The sequence below is a fragment of the Rhinatrema bivittatum genome, chromosome 15 (assembly GCF_901001135.1).
Source record: "Rhinatrema bivittatum chromosome 15, aRhiBiv1.1, whole genome shotgun sequence".
In the NCBI taxonomy this organism is placed as follows: Eukaryota; Metazoa; Chordata; class Amphibia; order Gymnophiona; family Rhinatrematidae; genus Rhinatrema; species Rhinatrema bivittatum.
Window position 1 is genome coordinate 66,411,623 of NC_042629.1, and position 19,930 is coordinate 66,431,552.

At 46.7% G+C, this 19,930-nt stretch overlaps 1 protein-coding gene across 6 annotated transcripts in view; it reads right to left on the reverse strand.

Moving 5' to 3' along the window:
• CAMTA1 (calmodulin binding transcription activator 1) overlaps positions 1-19,930 on the reverse strand; it is a 1,058,760-nt gene that overhangs the window by 37,743 nt on the left and 1,001,087 nt on the right. For 5 of the 6 annotated variants that reach the window (XM_029578175.1, XM_029578173.1, XM_029578172.1 and 2 more), the window contains 7 exons: positions 19,519-19,715; positions 15,865-15,943; positions 14,061-14,373; positions 8,632-9,155; positions 3,792-3,979; positions 2,140-2,386; positions 2-73 (listed from right to left, as the gene is read on the reverse strand). In XM_029578175.1, coding sequence (XP_029434035.1) covers positions 2-73; positions 2,140-2,386; positions 3,792-3,979; positions 8,632-9,155; positions 14,061-14,373; positions 15,865-15,943; positions 19,519-19,715 — 1,620 coding nt within the window. The remainder of the gene's footprint in view (position 1; positions 74-2,139; positions 2,387-3,791; positions 3,980-8,631; positions 9,156-14,060; positions 14,374-15,864; positions 15,944-19,518; positions 19,716-19,930) is intronic. The other variant, XM_029578176.1, reaches the window with a different exon arrangement.

A 19,930-nucleotide genomic window follows, 5' to 3' on the forward strand; every position in this document is an offset into this window, starting at 1 on the left:
CCTGTTTATATTTTCTGTAGCAACGTTGAATGACAGCAGCAGCTACATCCTGCTGTTCCCGTAACGGACGGCCCTAAGAAGAAAAAAAAATCCAAAAAGCATTAAGAACATTTTTAAACTTCTAAAAATTAAACCATCAAACCTGTGCAGGTTTGACTGATTCAAAACCAGGTAAATGGATGAAACCAAGACCCCCACCTCTAGGGTGTGCGCCTCCATCCATCCTCCATTCCCCTGCCCCCAAACCCTGCCCTTTATTCAAATGAGCTAATTAGAAATTGCTAAGACAGAAGGGCCCCTTGGATCTAATTCTAAACTGAACCGTAAGCCAGCCAGGGAGTTAACCTGCCTTGGATCCTTCCCTTAAACTAAACTGCAGTCACCCAGGGTACTTTTTTCTTTTTTTTTGATAATTTAAAGTTTATTTGCAACACAAATGGTACATGGTACATTCAAAACACTTTCAAAATGTCAACGTGCTGCATTACATTAATGTACTTTTTTCAAAGGATTAATGGTTCGTCACTTTTTACACTAGTAAAAAGAGAGTTAACCTCCCTAAATCAGCCACATCTGGGTAGGTGGATTTTTTTTTTGCCGAAAGCCCGCGTGTACTTTTGGCCTCGGAGGAAAGAGGGAAGCTGCAGCGGGAAAGGGGTGGAGAAGTGGGAGCAGGGCAGCAGCTGGAGGTGCGTTTGGAATCCCATGCATGCAACGCTGCATTTCCAAAAGAACACAGGAGCTGTGGGCACCTAAAAGAGAGCTATTCAAACAGAACGTATGCCCAACTCGGATACCTTCTGTTGGAGAATCGGCTTCTTTTGTGCAGACTTAAAAGCAAGCATATGCCTTTTGGGTATTAAAAATGTGTCCTATACTGTTTTTTGTTTTTCAAATTCAGTCAAGACCGGTAAAAACACACTAAACTTTACGTTTTGTGCAGAATAAAGGAGCAGAAAAAGCCAGCCAGTCTGCTTGATTGTACAATTTACCTTTCTACGGCTTTGCAGAAAGGAAAAAAAAAAATCCTATACAAATCCTGCCAGCTCAAACAGGACGATGCTGTACCGAGCGCTGGCTGCAGTGCGCAGTTTAACGCTGTTTTTTGGACGCACGTCCATATCCCCCGATGCAAAACGAGGGTTAGCGCATCCAAAACACGCATCCAATCGCGCGCGTAGGTAATAGCACTCATCACATGCAAATGCATATTGATGAGGCTATCATCAATTCCCCCTCCATGCAAAAAAAAAAGAAATGTGCGCCAGAGGTGCACATTTTTAATTCTCAAAAATGAACACCAGCTCTGGAGCTGGCGTTAAGTCTTGAGCAGCCCAAAAAGTGTACAGAAAGCAAACAATACTGCTTTTCTGTACTTCCTCTGACTTAATATCATGGAGATAGTTTTGTTACCGCATGGTGCGAATGCAAATTTTTTGAAGGGGCGGGAATGGGGAGGGGTTGGGGGCAGGATTAATGAAAGTGAGGGGCAATATTGCACCGTGCAATAGCATAACGCACGCTATCACACGGTTTTGATGCCGGAAATAACGACACCTTTTTTCCTGGCATTAAGCTGTGCGATATGCCCAAAACGGCAGTAACACAATTTCAGCCATTTCTGGGCTTGGGAAGGGCAGAGGGAGAGAGGAGTGGAGTGGAAAGAGAGAAAGAGAGTCTCTGGGGAGGCCTTCACAGTATTCAACTATTTATATCGCTACAGGAGGGCCAGCTAATAGCTCGAGGTGAGGTGTTGGTGGTGGTTTAGGGTTTAGAGGGCCAGTTTTACATGCAGAGTGAGACGTAGGAACAGCACAGTGCACCTCGGTGAAGATTTGATGTTATTTGGAGTGAGGAAAGTCTCACAAAGATGAGATTTCTACTGTGTTCTCTCACCCTAGCTTGACGGACTCTATAACCCTATATCAAATCATAGGTCCAAAGTTCATTCCATGCGCTATAATTTTTGTTTATGCTTTTAAAGCAAACTGGTATTACTGCACCATCTGAAGAAAAGATTATCCCCAGCACTTACCTGCTGCTGAAAACTCATTCATCCTAGGGAATGGACTGAACGTGGGAAAGCATTGCAATTCAATAGCAGCTTGCGTCACTGCTCCTTCCAGATGCTGCACTGACCTTGTATTTCCTGAACGCAGTCTGGACGAGTTTTGCAGCTTCGTAGAGCTCCCTCTGCTCGTGGTCGGAGAGGGTGAGCTGGGCAAACTCGCTCTCCACCTTCTCGCTGGTGGACGCGCTGAGGAATTCTGACCAGTCCGCTGCCGAGGGAAGGCTGGGCTTCTGAAAAGCCATTTCGCTAACGGGGGAGCCGACGGGGCTCAGGCTGGTGTTAGAAGAAGGGGTCAGGGGTTCACTATACAGGTTTCTGAGGGGGGGGTGGGGGTAGAGGAGGGTGCAAGGGACAAGAAAAAGATATTAGAAGGAATTCTTCTCACACCATCTTTTTTTTTTTTCTTCACCCTGCATTGTAATCCTGACTTCAGACTTGGCTACATACGGCGGGCCTTTACCTGTAGGAGAGCTCGCTATACCGATGATTGAAAGTTTCTGCGTGATTCGTCAAGAGAGTCACGCTTTGGGGGACCGATACTGAAATGATGTAGGCATCTAGATCTTCCTCAATTAAAATCTCCCCCCTACTGAGGAGGCTTAAAATTGGAGCACCTAGTTCCATGTTAAATTCTTTAACACTTCATTTATTATTTGTGACCCGCTTCACCAGGCAGCAGACGTAAATTAGGGATCCTAGCGCTGATTTCCAGGGCTCGGTGCCTAACACAGCTGCCCCTGAATGTAGGAGAGTAAACAGCAGGGCCTACATTTAGGTTCCTACAGCTGGCAACAATTTTCAGCCCAACATTTGGGGCTTATCCAAGAACCTGATTCTCTCTAAGGGTATTTCCCATAGACACAAAATGGGAGAAAAGCCTTAATGAATCTGGCCCTAAGTTTGGCTGAAAATGTCCCTAAATTTAGGTGCCTAAAACATAGGGCCCTAGGTCAGGGACTCGGCTTTCTTTGCATACTGGCCCCCCCTTTGTGGCTTCACGCTCAAAAGCGTAGCGCGCAGCAGCACGACTGTGCAAATATGTAAAAATGAATATAGTCGGAAGAAGCTGATCACCACGACACTTCCCGAAGCTGCATGCCTGCCAGTGAGTGTCCTAGCGGTGAGTTAAAGCAGCGCCTAATTCGCTTTAACACTACGCCATTAACTGTGCAAGCAGCAACTGAACTTTAAAGGGCAAAAGCCACACTCTCCAGCAAATACTAAGCCATTAATTCAACACCTTATGATCACGTTGACAGTTTTCCTCTGGTTTCTGTGTGAGCTGTGTACAATCTACAGTGACTACAAAGTGCCAACAAACCGATGGGAAAAGCACAAAGCCACCGGCATGTGTGTTTATTAGGACCAGGATTTCAGTAGGATAAAACTTCCAAATCCCAGAATGCACTGTTGATCAATTAGAAGTCTTAAGTTCCCATTAGCTAAGGGACATGTTCAAAATCTAATTCAAAATGTAGCAAGGGGCAGTTTTAATGATATAAATAAATGCAATCATGTAAGTACAGAATCATTCACCATCCAATTCCTCCTTCTCTCTTGATCTAAACTAATGGTCTTCCTGACCTCGTGCAGATCCACTTTGCCCCTCCCACTAAGGGACTCCAGATCCAACATTTTTGTGAAGGCAACCAGCAATGCAAATGGCGATGACACCCAAATCAGAAGTATCCCCAGTCTCTTGATTCTACCATCGGCTGACCTTATCTGCGCAGCACCTGGTAGGTGATCCACATCAGCAAGGTAACTGGCCAGCCAGCTCATCGTGGTACTAATGGCAGCGCTGTCTGCCCTCTCCACCAGTGGCGACTCCACGGGCACAAAATTCTCCCTCTTGATTCTGTCAGGGGTGGCTTCAATAATCTGCTGGGCCAGGGTAATCATATTAACCTGTTAAGAACAAGGGGACAGGTGAGACAGGTTACACCCAACTATGTAAAAAAAAAAGATTACGTTCTTTTTCTATGGTCGGTCAACGTTTCAAGTGGAAAACATCCAGTTGCATGCATGAAAATATCGACAGCAGTTAAATTCGGTACGAAAGCTGCAGCGGCAACATGAAAAATAGCCTAACATTACCGATGGATACAGAGCAATTCCCTTTCATTTTACATATCACGCTCACAGAAAACTGAAGTCAATGGTTTGTACAACATTGAAGAAGCCTAACAATCCCCACAGAGGTGGCCAGAGCAGAGGAGGATGCTGGGTTGTCAACGTATATTCCTGCTCTTGTTCTGCCCACGAGCTATGTTGGATTCATTCAAGGTCATCTGAAGTCTTTACTGCCTGGCTCCTGGTTTTGTCCTGGTTGCACTTGGAGAATCCAAGTGGGGAGGCTCGTCCCGCTCTAGGAAAATGAAACGGAAGCACTGAAGGGCCTGAACGTCCCGATCAGAAGGCTTGGGGTGACCTTAGCTTCCTTCCTCCTCCTGCATTTTGTGATGACTTCTGGCTGCAGAGAAGTACGAGAAGAGCTGGATCAAGTCTTTGAACGATTATATCCGTTCGTTTCTCTAGGCCTTTTTTAGGCCACTTTCATTAATGTGGATGGCTAGGTCTTGGTTCACTTGCATCTCCGGTGCAACAACTGCTTAGGCATTTGCGCACTGCGTTCCCAAGGGGGAGAAATCTGTTGCAGGTGCTGTCGCTCGAGCTGTGGCATTCAGCTGCTGCTTGGGACTGTGCCTTTTCTTTTGCAGTCTCACGAGGGTGGAATAAGTTGCTACAATCAAGCGTCAGGCATTGGAACTCTCAACCTTTACAAGTGGCTTTGACAACATTTTTGTTTCATCTGGGTTTAAAGGGAAGGATTTTGGGGAATGCTCTTTTGTAAAGGCTTTTAGGGGCCTGGTATTGCATTTCTGCCACTGCTGTTGTCCTTGGTACGTTGTGTTTACTGCATCAGCTAAAATGTCAGTGTTCGTATTGTGACCCACTCTGAGCGCTTTCGGAAGGAGAGAATAAATAAATCAGGGGTCCCATACAACCAATGAAATGCAGGTACGAGTCCCCACCTGCCTGAGCTTGGTGGGTGTCTGAGAAAAGGAAGATAAAACGATGTGGCTGAAGCAGGATTTCAACCCAGGTCCACCTGGTTCCCAAGGCCATCGCTCTAACCACTAGGCCAGTCGTTTCCAAAACCGTACAGTCGGATTTTCAGGATATCTGCTTGTGAGATAAGTTTGCACGCTAGGGAGGCAGTGCCTGCTAATCTACCTCACGCAGAAATCAGTGCGGATATCCTGAAAAAACCAAGTGGCTGGAGGGCCCCCAGGATAGGTTTGGGAACCACCGCACTAGGCCGTTCCCTTCCGATATGTTTAGTGCAACAGAGTTGGTTCTGTCCTCCCCCCCCCCCCCACTCTCGATAGTGTTCATGACGTGCTGTCATTAAGCATGCTCCCTTTTAACGCACATTACCTATGGCTGCTGTCCATGCCCAGTCTCATTAATGTATACTTTATGCAACGGGGAATTGCACGGCCCATTGATCTGAAGCTAATCTGCTGAAATCCTTTGCATTTGCTCAGCGGTCAGAAAAGCGATAAACAAAGTGCAGCAAGAACTATGCTGAGTCAATTCTATAATGACACTTACAAAGTTTTTACCTTTATTAAAGGTATGAAAACAGTCTGCGGGGATGAATAGGTGTTCACACCAATGTTTGCAGCAAAGCACCCAAAGCTGCTTTTTACAAAGCTCTCATTCCCGCAGCGGAGACCCATTCCAGTGCTTCTCCGTTTTCACGCACATCTCTCATTCGGCAGCGAACACGCATTTGCTCTCGCCTCAGTGCTGCTTGTGTTCCCCACGAGAACAGAGAGCGAGCTCCACACTGGTCTTGGGGGTATCCAACCCCACCCAGGTCCACATCTGCAATAGTTACTTCCAGCGGTAACTAACACTGAATTAAATGCACGTGAATGGAAGTTCAAGGACAAACCCAGACGATTACACTTTAGTATGGGGAGGTAGTTCAACAGTGTGGATGGGGCAGGGAAGCACAACAACATTATTGAACCAGAACTGAATGCGGGAGTAAAAGATCCAGGAGTCGCAGGGTTTGCGAGTGAAAGAGGAGTAGTTGGCAGAAAGGTATTGGGTGGGGTAACCATATGAAAAACTGTTAACCTAGAACTTAACTTTCCAACACCTCACCTTACAGATTTAGTCATTTAGACTGCTGCCAGGCAAAATCCTTTCCGGTTTTCTTCTTGGTCAGCACAGTCACTAGAACGCTGCGTTATCACGGCTCCCGAGATTTACATTCCAACTGAATGACGAGAGCGATAAAGACCGACCATGGCTTTCTCCACCGTTCTCAACTTCAAATTACAACATTTTAATCCCTTGTACAAATAACTGTCCCGACAAATCTCCTTTCAGCTCTGCGGATATTTAAACATCACTAGTGCTACAGTAGCCTACATTACAGTGCATAGAAGGGAAAGTACCAAGGAGCTGTTACTATGATTGCAATCAACTTTTTAGTGTGGAACTGTATTCTGTAGGTAAAAAGCCAAGAAATACGTTTTAGTCAGATTACTCATATGCAAGGGGTAAGATAGTCACATCAGTGTTTCGTCGTCAGCGCTGACTTCTGTTGCAATCAACACGAGAAGAATAAATTAAACAGCAGAAAAGCAAGTAACCTACAGACGCACACAGGGTTATCCCCTCCAAACCAGGACCCAATTACACGGGGAAGCCTTCCAGCTTCAATCGATGGGAGTTTGGAAGGGACGAGTGCATTACTGTCTAGCAGACAGGGAGCGAGCAGGAGCGCAGAGAAGCACCAGGTTCTGCTGCGATGAGAGAGGAGACAGAAGGGTTTGGAGGTCCTAAACTCTGGGAATTAGGCAACTAAATCTGCCCCTCTGAAAAGTGACTAGGGTGGAGCTCCTACACTCAGGGCCCCGAAAAGTGAGTGATTACGTGAGCAGAGTTTGGATGGGGGAAAATCACTTAAAAAAGGTTTTTTTTAACACTAACTTAATGCCTCTAAATCTAGGAAAATCAATCGAGGACTAAATTTAGGTGAATTTGCAGCTAAAAATCTAGGAACCCGCTGAAAAGCTACCTATATCAAGGCATCAAGAAGTTTTGTTTGTTTTTTAAATTGACCTTTCTGCTAAGAAACGGAATCTAGTGCAGTCCCTAATTATAAGAAATCCTATGGATACAAGATGGGCGTTAAAGGGGCTCCAGTCCTACTTTTGAAATAAAACAAGACAACATTTGATAACTCTTGGGGACAATGCTTGGTTTCCCCACGGAGGTTCCCTTCGGAAATCCGACCACGCATAGAACAGACTATGATGGCAGACAAGGACCAGAAGGTCCATCAAGTCTGCCCACTTTACCTTCTGGTACGACGACACAGATCTCACCTCACCTCGGTCTTTATCTTCACGATTAAGGAGCCTCTGTGGTCCATCCTATGGTTTCTTGAATTCCATTATTCTTTTTGCCTCCTTCCCTTCCACTGGAAGGCTATGTCCTTGAGGCCTCCCCCAACCCAGATCAGAACCCTCTATTCTCCCGACCCCTTCCGACTCCTTTTGGCCCTTCTGGAAAGCTTTCTTACCATTTCGGAGGGTCTCACCTCCTCCGACAAAGTGAAAGCCCTCCTGATGGCGCAGCAGCCTGCCACTGAATAATGCCACCCAGTGACGCTTTGCCACGTGTCAGGTAGCACACAATACGGGCTGAAGCTCTACCAGGTGGCATCGTTTGGCAGTGACCTGCAGTGCCATCAAGGCGCCCCTCACGTCTCTTCTGTTGGCAGAGGTGGGACCCTGCAGAAAGGTGGGAAAGCATACTGGAGTAGTGGAAGGTGGTTCGTGGGGAGGGAACTCTGATCTCTGTGTTGTAGGAGGGTCCAATCTTATTGTGGGGGGAGGGGAGGGAGAGAGGAATCCATTCTGTGTTGGGGGGGGGGGGGGATCTAATCGTGATGTGGGGGGGGGAATTAAATCTCTCATAATAAATGCCCCTTTCACTTTGGGCTGGTTAGCACTGGAGACATCGAGGTGCAGCCTGCGCAAGCATTAAAGGGCCCATGTTCCATTCGGCACGTGCGGCCCGGGTGCGCACACTGCATCTAATTAACTCAGTGCACTGAACACCAAGTCAGGGCTTCCCAGACCTGGCCTGCGGCCCCCTCGGCCAGGCAGGGTTTCAGGATATCCACAATGAATATGCAGGAGATAAATCTGCACATCATGGAGACTCGGTAAAACGCAAATTTATCTCCTGCATGTTTATCGTGGCCGTCCTGAAAACCTGACTGGCTGTGGGGTCCCTAAGACAGGTTTGGGACGCTCTGTACTAAGTCAGTGTTTGGCGCGCATACTAAACTTTTAGTGTGTGCATGCTAAAGAATTTGTAGGGGGTGTTTTAGTGCACAGGCCACACCGCATATTCTAAAATGTAATCAAAATTGTCCTTTCTGATTTATATTTGGTTTAAGTTTTTTTTCCATCTCACTGAAAATCCTGCCTTTGCCCATGTTTGTTGCTCACTGGTGCAGAGTTTACCTGCAAGTCATCCATATGCTGTAAGCAGTCTTCGTTCTCCACGTTTTCTCTGTAGGACAGCAGCTCGGCATCCACAATCTCCCTGTCTGACATCATCAGCACGCTCATTTGCTCCTGCTGACGCAGTCTATGGGCTACAGAGTCCTTCCCCAGGCCGGATGCCTTCGGCGCACCTGATAGCTGCACCGCAGAAACCCCGAGATAGAAGTCCTTTGGGCTCCATTTTAATCCAGTTTGGACTCCAGGGCCTCGGAAGCTGGGGACATCTGGAATGCGCTGTGGAAGCTCCCTGCTGAAGGTCCGCAGCTCCTCGCCAGGTGTGGCTGTTGCAGGCAATGACTGCTTGGTGCTAGAGCTCTGCTTTCTAGTGCTTGGCTGCTCCAGGCTCAGCGCCGCAGAGATCAACTTTTCTTGCCTCGCCTGGAAATATTCGGGATTCAATTTGTGTTTTTTGGGTGCTGGATAATCTTTTTGACTCTCACTGCTGTAGTAATTGGAGGGCTCAGACCTTGGTCTTCTTAATTCTGAAAAGAAACAGATCAGGGTAATCAGAGCAGGACTGTATAAATCTTAATGCCTTATTATTAGCTTACATTAGGGGGCTGTGCATGAGTTATCAAATGAAATGAAACGAATGATGAAACAGTTGAGTTTCGTTTCAATTAAAAACGAAACAAAAAATCCCCCCAATTCGTTTTTCTTCATTGACATTCATTTGAGTGAGTCAATGAAAAAAAACAAAACAAAAACAGATGAGAAATCCTGCCACTGCCTTCCCCGAACCACACGTACCCTTTTCACATGGGTCTCCAGTAAAGAAAGGGGCAGGAGCTCTCACTCCTGCCCTGCCGGCTGCCATTTAAAAATGACACCGGCACCATTTTTCTGTACGGCCTTATGCTCGAGAGCCGTAAAATAAAAGGGTGGCAGTGACTTTTTTCAAATCTGAGCTGGTACTTTCTGCAACCGAATGGACATTAATTCTAGTTTCATGGCTAAATTCCAACACTGGTTTTACACTCTGGCCTGGAAAAATTCTCTCTCCAGTAAGAGCCACATCTTTGCTTTCAAGTGTGCAGTTTTTGCTCCCGGAATGCGTTCTTCATTGGATAAACACACAAATAATGGGAATTGGATAATTATAGCAACATCATTGCTCCCTTTGCCCTCACCCCCTGTAGGAGCGGTTATGCAGTCTGGGCACTCAGAATTTGTCTCCGGGTCATCCACCTCAAACATACTATGTTCCCGACATATTAATCTGCAAGGCACACTGGGAGAAGTGAATACATTGCACATTCAATTCCAATGGCCAGCATGCAGCTCCTGTATGTAGGCCATAAAATAACCCAGCCTCTTCCAACATCCATTCTCTGGAAGTGCATCTGTCTTCAGGTTTGCACATTAACACTCTCTGGCCCTCATCGAGGACTAAACTGCGTCTACTGGGCCTCCCACTGTTGGTGGCAAGGCAATGATAAGGAATGGGTGGGTTGTTGGGAAAAAGCTTTACTAATTTCATTTTCAGAAGGGTGACGCACTGAAGGTAGCTGATGGATTGGGGGTTTCCAGATCAGTCCCTAGTGAATGGCAATGAAAAAAATAAAAATTAAAAAAAATCTCAAAAGCACAGCATGGCAGCTGACATAATCTAACAAATTTGGGAATAATTTTCAATAGAATTTGTGTGTATAAACCTTGGTGTATGTGCGTAAATCTGCTTTAGAAAAATATTTGGAGGTAGGGCAGGTAAGTCCAGGAAAAGTATTCATAGATCACAATCTTGTGCCTACTTTTCCCCTGACTAGCAAGGGGTGTTCCGAAGAGGCAGGGAAACCATTTATGCATTTTCTCAATGCGGACAGTAGCCCTATATGGGCTACTGAAAGTGATCCTCTCTGTATGCAAGAGAAGCCTTGCCTTGAGCTAGAACAACATGAAAGAGACAAAACAAGACATAAAAAAGAAAGAAATAATCCAGAAATGTTTACCTTCTAGACACTGTTAGCCCCATGTCCTCCAGCAGATCAGGTTAGCCTCACTCAGGAACCCAACTCTAGCCTCATGCCCATGTGTTTTTTTTGAAGCTGGGATTGTTTTCCAGGAGTGAAGTAACAGCTAGTTACTTTACACCATAGCTAGCCATTTTAATACAACTAATTACTTTGCGGTTCAGACTGCTGCATTCAGTTGCAAAAAACAGGATTTGGGGTTATTCCTTTGGGAAACAGACAACGCACACACACACACTTTTTGAAGGGATAAAAGTAGGAGGTATCAGCCCAGTAGCCGCGCTGTACACTGCCATGCAGTAGATTCCTAGATTGACAGCGGACTCGTATCTTCCACTCCTTGACTTGATCGGGATTGGAGGTGCAGCGGAAATGGAGGGTAGAGGGGAGGGTAGAGGTAGAGGGGAGGGAAGGAGTATTGTGATTATTCCTTAAAGGTGACACCTAGTGGCCAGATTCAGGGCTTGCAAAAAGTTGAATACGCCATTGGTTTTAACTTCACTTGGGTTATTTTTATGGACTAATTTGACCATATTTTGTTCCTGTTAATTGTTTAACTGAATGCTGTTACCTTGCTTTGGGTATGATGGTGGAAAAGCGAGTCACATCTTAAATGCGATGCTAAATGCTGTGGGGCATGGCCTCGGGCATGGAATCGTTGCTGCCATGACCAGATTAGGCACGCTGGGTGGAGATCTAGAGATACAAACTAAGGGAAAAATTCCTGGGTAGTCTTTGAACGAAGGCCTCCTGCTATCAGATCCCAGCCCTGGCTCCGAGGCAGCTTGAAGTAAAAACAAAGTGAGATGCACCTTCCTCGCTGCTTTGAGTATTCTTAGGGAGCATTGCCAGAGCCTTAAAATGTTCCTCTGGAGATAAAAAACAAAACCCCCAAAACTTCACATTATATAAGATGACTGTGCGGTTGTTTGCCCGGCTGCTCATGCCTACTGCCTCTGTTAAAATCACCAAATATGCAGCAGAGCAATGAGCAGGAGGAGGCCATTGGGTAGCGAGGGCCGTGGGCATCCTCTTAATGTTATCTTTGCCCCCCCCAAGCTTCTGCTCTCACTGTTGGAAGCTGGCAAAGCTGCTGTTTCTACTTATGTGCGATGCTACCAGCCTGTCGGCGCCCACATGGGGAAATCTCTCCCCAGGTTCTGCACTGGGTTGCCAGGGGCACAGTTGTACGTAGCAACTTCTGCTGTACTTTTCTTTATCCTCTGACTCCTCAGGCTTCCGGCCTGGTCGAGCCTTGCTTTGGCTCAGCCCTCTTCTCGTTTATCATTGTGGCTGGGGTGAGGGGTGCGTAGACCTTCATTTTGTGGCTATAAGTCTGCAGTTCAGCGGCTTCATCTGTGAGGTCTCGCCCCTCAGAGACCACGAGGAAAATGAACTTCCTTAAATAACTGTTTTTGCTTTTCCACCTTTATCTTCATTAGGGACTTGTCAGTTACAGCAGATTTTATAGAAAGAAAGCCAGCAAAAGCTTGGGCATTTTTTTTTTTTTTGCTCTTGTCCTTGTGTTCCACGTTTACATATCTCCTCATCATTATTTGGGGCCCAATTTTCAAAGGTATTCAGCGACACGGTCTATGCCGCTGAATATTCCCGGATAGATTCTAGTAAGCCGAATAAGTTATATCCCGCACTTATCTGGTTAAGGTAACCGACCCAATCCACCTATTGTCCACCCAAAGATATCTGGCTGACTACTGGTGGTCGCTGAACATAGTTGGATATTCAGCAGCTGCCACTTAGCCGGATAAGTCCCAATTTATCTGCCTAAGTGGCACTAAATATTGGCCTCTTTAAGCTTCCATACATGGTACCAAATTGGTGACATCACTCCGTTGATTTGGTTTTGACTGGTAACTAGCATAATCATCTCACAATTAATCAGGCTATAGTGTCATCTAGCACGCAGAGCAAATGAGTTTAGCTAAACTCTTATAACCTTTGGCTTAAAACTATGAACTTCGGAAACAGTCAATAGCTTCAATGCCTTCATCCCCTATTTTTTTTTTAATCTCCCCCTGCAATGTACCTGGTCTGGTCATTGCTGAAAGATCCTAGGCTGGGGGGGGGGGGCCAAGCGCCAGGGCTTCTTCTGGAACCCTACAATCCAAACACTAGGTGTCACCCTTGAGCCATGATCACAGCTCCCTCCTCTTCCCCTCTCCTCCCCACCCAGGGGCTGTGAGTGCTGCCTCTGCACAAGCTCAGACTCAGAGATCGAGCAAGTGACCTTCTGCATGTCAGTGCTCAGCACTGCCACTGAGCCACCAGTCCGGCATGGTGCAATGACTTTGTTATTCTGCACGTCTGTGTGTGGTGGTTCTCTCTATCGCCCTCTTCAGCTTCTTGTAATTAAGAGTCTTGGTCGTCTATACCATGGAATCTTCTCACATGCCGACAAGTTCCTCACCCTCCCGAGTTCTGTTAGTCCTCAAGACCTGTGAAGCCACGGGGGAAACTAGGGATCTTCCCCTTTATTTAGGTGTTATCCTGTGGCAATGCCATATTTAGAGACAGAAACAGACCGATGGTGGAAGGATTCACAGATCTCAGACCTCACTTCACGGCTTGCACCCTGCAACCCACAGTCCCCCAGTGATATTTACGAGTATCTCTGGTTGTGCCTAGCATGGTCATCTGGGATTCTCCATCCTTTCTCCTCTGCCCTCCACGGTCTCAACAGTGGTCAAATCTGGGCTGACGGGAACAGACCCCCGCCTCCCTTCGGAATTCTGGTACCACGCTCAGTGGGGTCATTGGTGCACGATGGCTCCTGCTTTGTGACGGAAGCAACCGTGGCATCCCCACTGAGCGACAGTCTAAGCCCCGCACTCAAGTCTGAACTTCCCACATGACATCTCACTACCACACAGTGGTCCCTTCTTAAGGGTGTATCAATGTTTGCACACTATGGTTGGTCTCATCATAACCAGCATTGTAGAAGTTGCCTTGCAATGTTATTATTTCTTTGATTTATATTCCACTTTTCAGACACTTCACAGCAGAGCGGGTGTTAATTTTACAGCTGCTTTCACGCAGCTCTGACAAGTTGGCTCCCAGTTTGTCAAAAATACCCAAAGTAGGAATAGCAGTTTTTCTTCTTACTTGTTCAATTGCTTTGGCTCACCTGAAGATGAGGTGCATTGCCTCGGCCTCGTCTTATTCAAGAAACACATTTACAATTACATTAAACTAAATAGAAAAGTATGCTCAGAACACTCCACAAAGGGGGGAAATCAATTCAATTCATTTATTCAGAAACCTTTTCTGGATTTCAAAAGCGCCGTCATAAAAATAACAATTCTCTACCCCCCTTGCTTAAAGCCTATGAGTGAAAGGTTTCCAGATGCTGCCCCAGACATTTCACTGGGACTGGGTGACTTTTTAATTTTTCTTTACCTGCACTGGAATTTGAGATGACGGTGGCGCCCTTTGGGGGCTCCTGGGGGGTGACTGGGTCGCCATGCCACTGCGCCATCCAAGTCTCCGCGCCGGTTTCTTCGCTGGCCGGGCACATCCTGGGATTCTGGCCCAGCTGAGACTGCTCCTCCCGCTGCAGCTGCTCCAGACACTCGGCCAGCTTCACGTGACCCCGAGAGCGGGCGATGGTCAAGGGCAGCCTCCCGAGCGAGTCGGGGATGGAGATGGCCCGCCGGTCCCACTTATACAGCACGACGGCAGCTTCGGTGTGGCCAAGCGCACATGCCCACATCTTAAAAATAAAAGACCATAGTGACATATAACACTGAAATAAACAGACAACAAACTGCTTATGCTGCATATTTTAGTATTTCCTTTTGACGGATCCGTACTCATAGAATCATAAAAAAAAAAATACGGTCATGTGCTTCACACCCCTGCCTCCCGTGCAGTGAGTAAATTTTACAGAGACGTTCGTCTAAGCTGCTCTTAAAAATCTACAATAAGTGAGATTTCACTATCTCACCGGTTGGCTTATTCCAGGGCTTGTCTACTTTCAGTCTGCACCAAAAAGCCCCATGAGATGGGATTTAAGGAATAAATATGTCTGCCCTGGAGAAGCGGAGAGCCGGAGGGCGTCTTGTGCTCAGATTCTGCAAAGTACAAGTCAGGACATGTTTATCATTTCTGTTGGGTGCCCCTAGCTGGATAAAGACCACTTTAGAATCCCTATATGCACCCGGACCACCCCCAGTTCAACCCCTCCCGGTCATACCTTAGTATAACCTGATGGCCCAGTGAGGCCACGAATACCCCTAGACTCAGGGAAACTGTGCTCTCTGACTTAAAATAGCGTTTCAGCTTATGGCCCAGTCCCGTGATGACCTCAGAATCAACAGGAACCAAATTAACTGGGTGAAAAAATAACCAGCGGCCGCTCCACATGGCGACGAGGGTGCTAGGAGAGGTTTTTTTTTTACTGGATACAGGAGAGGTAGGAGTACTTCAGAATTATTACAGGTGCAGGAAGAGTGCCACGTTCCTGGGAAGCAGCGCACGGGCTGTTAAAGGCTGGCTGAGCAATCTGATTAGATGAACACCAGGTGCTGGCTCCTTGTTTCACTGATTTAAGTCTTTGGGAATAGTGCGGCAGCTGCTTTCATTTCCAAAAATAAAAACCTGTGAGATTAACCTTGTAAGCCAAATTTTGGCCTACTGGTAGTAGAGAATTTACTCCTAAACAACTCTTCTCTCGTAGCGGCGATGCACCCACCACACGGCATCAGTGAATGTAATATTTTATATACACTTTACCATTCTTATTATTCATGTAAGTTCCATTATCTGTAAAGCGCTGCCAGGGAAAACAATCCTGAACAAGGGAAACCAAATTACTTCAGGGGGTCTGTCTGCCGTGCCAAGGACCTTTTTGATGACAACTTCATTGGCACTTTTCCAAGATCAATGTAACTGAATGTACATGAGATGAGGGGAAGGCTTGCAATGCACAGTGAGCGATGGGCAACCTGGCTCTCCAGCTTTCACAGCTCTAGATTCTAACTTTTGGGCTACGCTGCCAGTCCGTTTGTATTCACAGCTAAAGGACTTTCTAATCTGCATTTAATGAAATAAAAAATGTCCCCCTAACACTTTATAGCTGATACGAGTGCAGGCAATGCTGAGAGAATTGAGTGGGTGCTGCTGAAATATTGCCCTGTGGTGCTTGGCGGTAGGGGATAAGGTCAGCAGTTTACGCCTTTGCAGAGGCAGTGCTGCTCCTTACCAGAGGTGTGCAGGAGAAGTGATCCACATTTAAAGGGTCGACCTCCAGTTCCAAATCAATACTGTCCGCATGCTTGGTGCTGCAAAGGGAACAAGAAAAACAACCATCCGTTCAGAACTCAGTCAGTACACTTGCTATGCAACCCGAAGCTTGCTGAGGATACACGAAAGCAAGCAAGCAAGCAAGCAAGCATCAAGAAAGCCTAATATAGAAACTGCTACATTCAGAAAGGTTCAATTTACTAAGGCTTCTACTATTTGGGGTCTATGTGGAAAATCCCTAGCATATTCATCTTCAGTGTGCCCCCGTCACACTATTGCCTCTATAGTTGCACCTGAATCCTGACCTTTGAGGTCCAGGGCTCAGCCTTTGCACCTCATTCCCAATGTACAATATTCCTTCTAAAGTAGGGATTTTCAAGCCAGTCCTTGAGTACACTCCCCCACCCCGCCAGTCTGGCTTTCAGGATATCCACACTGAATATGCAGAAGGTAGATTTGCATGCCCTGCTTCCACTGTTTCTCGTGCATATTCATTGTAGATACCCTGAAAACCAAACTGACTATGGGGTCACTCCAGGACGGACTTGAAAACCCCCGTTCTGCACGGTGGCTCTTTTTCACATCTCTGCCAAAGCGCATCTGTCCTTCCACGCCAGTCTCCTGCTTGCTTATACACATTTCCTGCACTTCGGTCCTCTGCCTATGCAGAGCTCTCCCACTGCACCTTCACCCTGACCTGAAATGACCCTTCTTTATCAGTCTTGGCTACTAATATCTGCCGCCATATCTTAATCTTGACCTGCACTGCCACTGTTACCCTGCCAACACAAAAAAAAAAAAAGTGGCACAGCCATTTGCATGCCCGAGGAGACCCACAAGCAAGTCACTGAAATCACCTGGGCTGGAATCTAGTCTGCCTATGGGTCCTTCCACCAGTTTACCCATTGGCATTGTTGGCTGAGGCAAAACTCATTCCACATTCTAGGCGGGCATCAAGCTTGAGAAACCAGGGGGGGTGGAAATCCAGTAAACTAACCTTCTGCGCCAAACCTTCAGCAACGACCTTGTTCTGCCCCTGACAAAACGTTACCAGGCAAAAAAAAAAAAAAAGCAATTTCTTTGGAACAGTTTGCAAAACTGATTATAAACCGTGAAGAGAAAGGAGGTGGGGTGAGGGCACCTGCTACCAAGCTCTGATCATGGAATATAAAAAACAGGCAAAGCACAGCCTCACGAAATATCCACCGCACAGAATGACGGGGTTTTTACATTTTTTGAAAAATCCATCATTCTGTGCCTAATTAAGTAGCAGCAGTAGTTAATGTGCCGAACGTACCATGCTGGTCAGAAAAACACAAATCTAGTTTGGAAATAACAACTACTAACAAAATATTACACTTCCCTCCAAACCTGCCCTAACAGCTGGATCTTCATTTACCATAATTTTATCTAAAAAAAAATAATCCTAAAACTTACTTATGAGCTGTGCTTCGGTTCAGAAGAAATAATGCAACTTTTCTTCAACACTAAACAAAGTCTTATTGACTTCAGCGTATGTGGACCAACTCGACACCTGGAGTTAGAACGCTGGTTGTTTTAAATCACTGGCAATTTGTGGCAGCCTGCGGGCTAGCCAACTAGAGCCATGGTGGGTTCCTACGTCAACATGCAGTGTGATCGGTACCGTGGCCAGATGCTAGTCTGACAGAAGGAGGAAAACGTCGATTGCGCTACCGTTCAGGCAACTGGCCCAATAAGGCCTTCAGCCATGGCAAGCCTGGAAACTGATAAATGCAAGGCCCATGTGCTGCCATTTACACACAGAGGGGAATATATCACAATACTCCGACTGTGGCAAATGCAGGACTATGACTGGGAACAGATGCTGCTGGTGAGGGAAGAGGCAGAGTTACATAAATTCCCTCCATGTGACAAGATGGGTTTCTTAAAAAAAAAAAAAAAAAATCAAGATTGGCTCAGGTGTAGCCAAAAGGAAGTCCCTTCAAGATCCTGCAGGAAGGGAGCGGGGTCAGCACACAGCATACAAGTCATTTATGGCATGAATAAAAACGAGGCGCACGTCTCAAGATTTCCAGATGAGTTGCAAGGAAACGTTCTGCTGCCCAAGTGGAACTGTGCATTTGCACGTATATGTGCGCACATACACTGCATACAGTGAAAGGATATACTGGCACTCACCCAGATAAAGGTAACAATACTGTAATAATACAAAATGAGACCAAATACCCTTACTGAAAAACTAAATATCAGAATTTTGTATCAGATGCTTTGTAGATAATCTCTTAGAACTTAACGATCAGAAATGCTTTATTGAGTTCATGTGCAAAAACGGAAGCATTCATTCTTTGAAGCCACTAAACCCAACACCTCGTTCCAAAAAAAACCTCTTCAAACCCTCAGTTTCCCCACACATACCAACATCCGAAGCTGTGAATAACCCAAGCGATCAGGCTGCACCCAATACAAATCAGACTGCCCCTTTTTTTATGCCTCCGGTGGTATCTACTGCCCCCCACCCGTTCCTAAATGGGATTGTCCAGGTGGGCTCAGATAAGCCAGGGCTGGAGAGGCTCCTCCCCCTGAGGCGTATTCTCAGCGTCACGGGCTGCCCTGTACAGGATGCCACTGCGGCAGTAGCCATCTGCCCTTCCCTCCCCGGGCCCAGAGCGCGCCCCTGCCTTGGTGCATCCAGGCCCAACTGCCCACATCAGACAGGGGGAGGGGGGGAGATCCCAACCCAGGATCAGCCACAAATCCTTACACAGCTTTATTCAGTGGGCACCTACATTAGCCCCTCTGAAAGCTGACTAGAATCGACTAGGGCTGAGCAAATAAATTTAGGAGCTTAAAAGGCGGGTGTGGTTATATGGGCGTGGAATCAGGAGAGGAAAAGAAGAATTTAGGAGCTTAAATGCAGGCAAACGATTTGCAGTCCTAAATTTAGAACCTTCAGTTTGGGGATCCTACGCGTAAGGTGAATTTTCAGCTGAGAACTTGGGGGATCCATAGTGAGACAGTTCAGATTTGTCAGTTTCATGCTGCTCCAGGTGTCTCCCATTTATCTGGCGGGCACTCTTGGGCAGAGTTGGCGTCAGCGGCGACGTCCAACATTCAGCGTTTGCCGAATCACTTAGCCAGCTAAATCCAGTCGTACCGGATAAGTTTATCTGGCTATATTCGGGGGGGAGGGAGGGGAGGGGTGCGCCTGATTGGCAGCACACCGCTGAATATCCACAACAATTTATCTGCTCACTTTAGCCAGATAAACTTGTCCTGCTGAATAGCAAGCCTCTTAGGTGCTTACATTTGGCTGAAAATCTTCCTAAATGTAGGTGCCTAAAAGTTCTTTGAAAATTGAAGCGAAGGTCCTGAGAGGCAATGTTTCTTAACAATGAGTAAAGCAGCATTCTGTAACTCGTGTCTATATATCTATATCTTCTTTTGTTCCTTCCCCACCTCTGGAAGCAAATTACTATTGTAAATCTATTTGTATGGATTTATGAACGCGCATCTGTAAGCCACTGGGCACAACGTGTTTTGGTGTGAGCAGGCCAGAAATAGTTTAAATAAAATTAACTAAATGGCAACAATGATTTTCTGGGAGAGCACGCGCAGGTTTCATGAGCCCTACCGCCATTTGATGAGGGTTTGGATCAGCGTGGCGTAGCCCTGCGCGGCGGCCAGGTGCAGCAGGGTCATCCCCCGGAACGTCTTGGAGTGGATCAGGTGCTTGGATTTCGCCCAGCAGGCGCGGCTCATCATCTTCTCGCAGACGACCACCACGCGGCTCTCGAAGCAGCTTCCCAGGGAGCCCGTGCCACTGACGCACTGGAGGGGGACACAGACACACAAGCAAGGCCGGGCATGAATGCTCTGGAAACAGGGGGCTAGAACACCGAAACAGTACGATGACAAAACCTTAAGGTGCGATGGAGGAATAAATTGACAACATCCCCCCCTCCCCCCCACCACCTTATTTTCTTCTTAACTTTGCTAGCTAAGCTTAGTGTGCCCAGCGAATGTGCTGGGCTGGCAGCACGGGA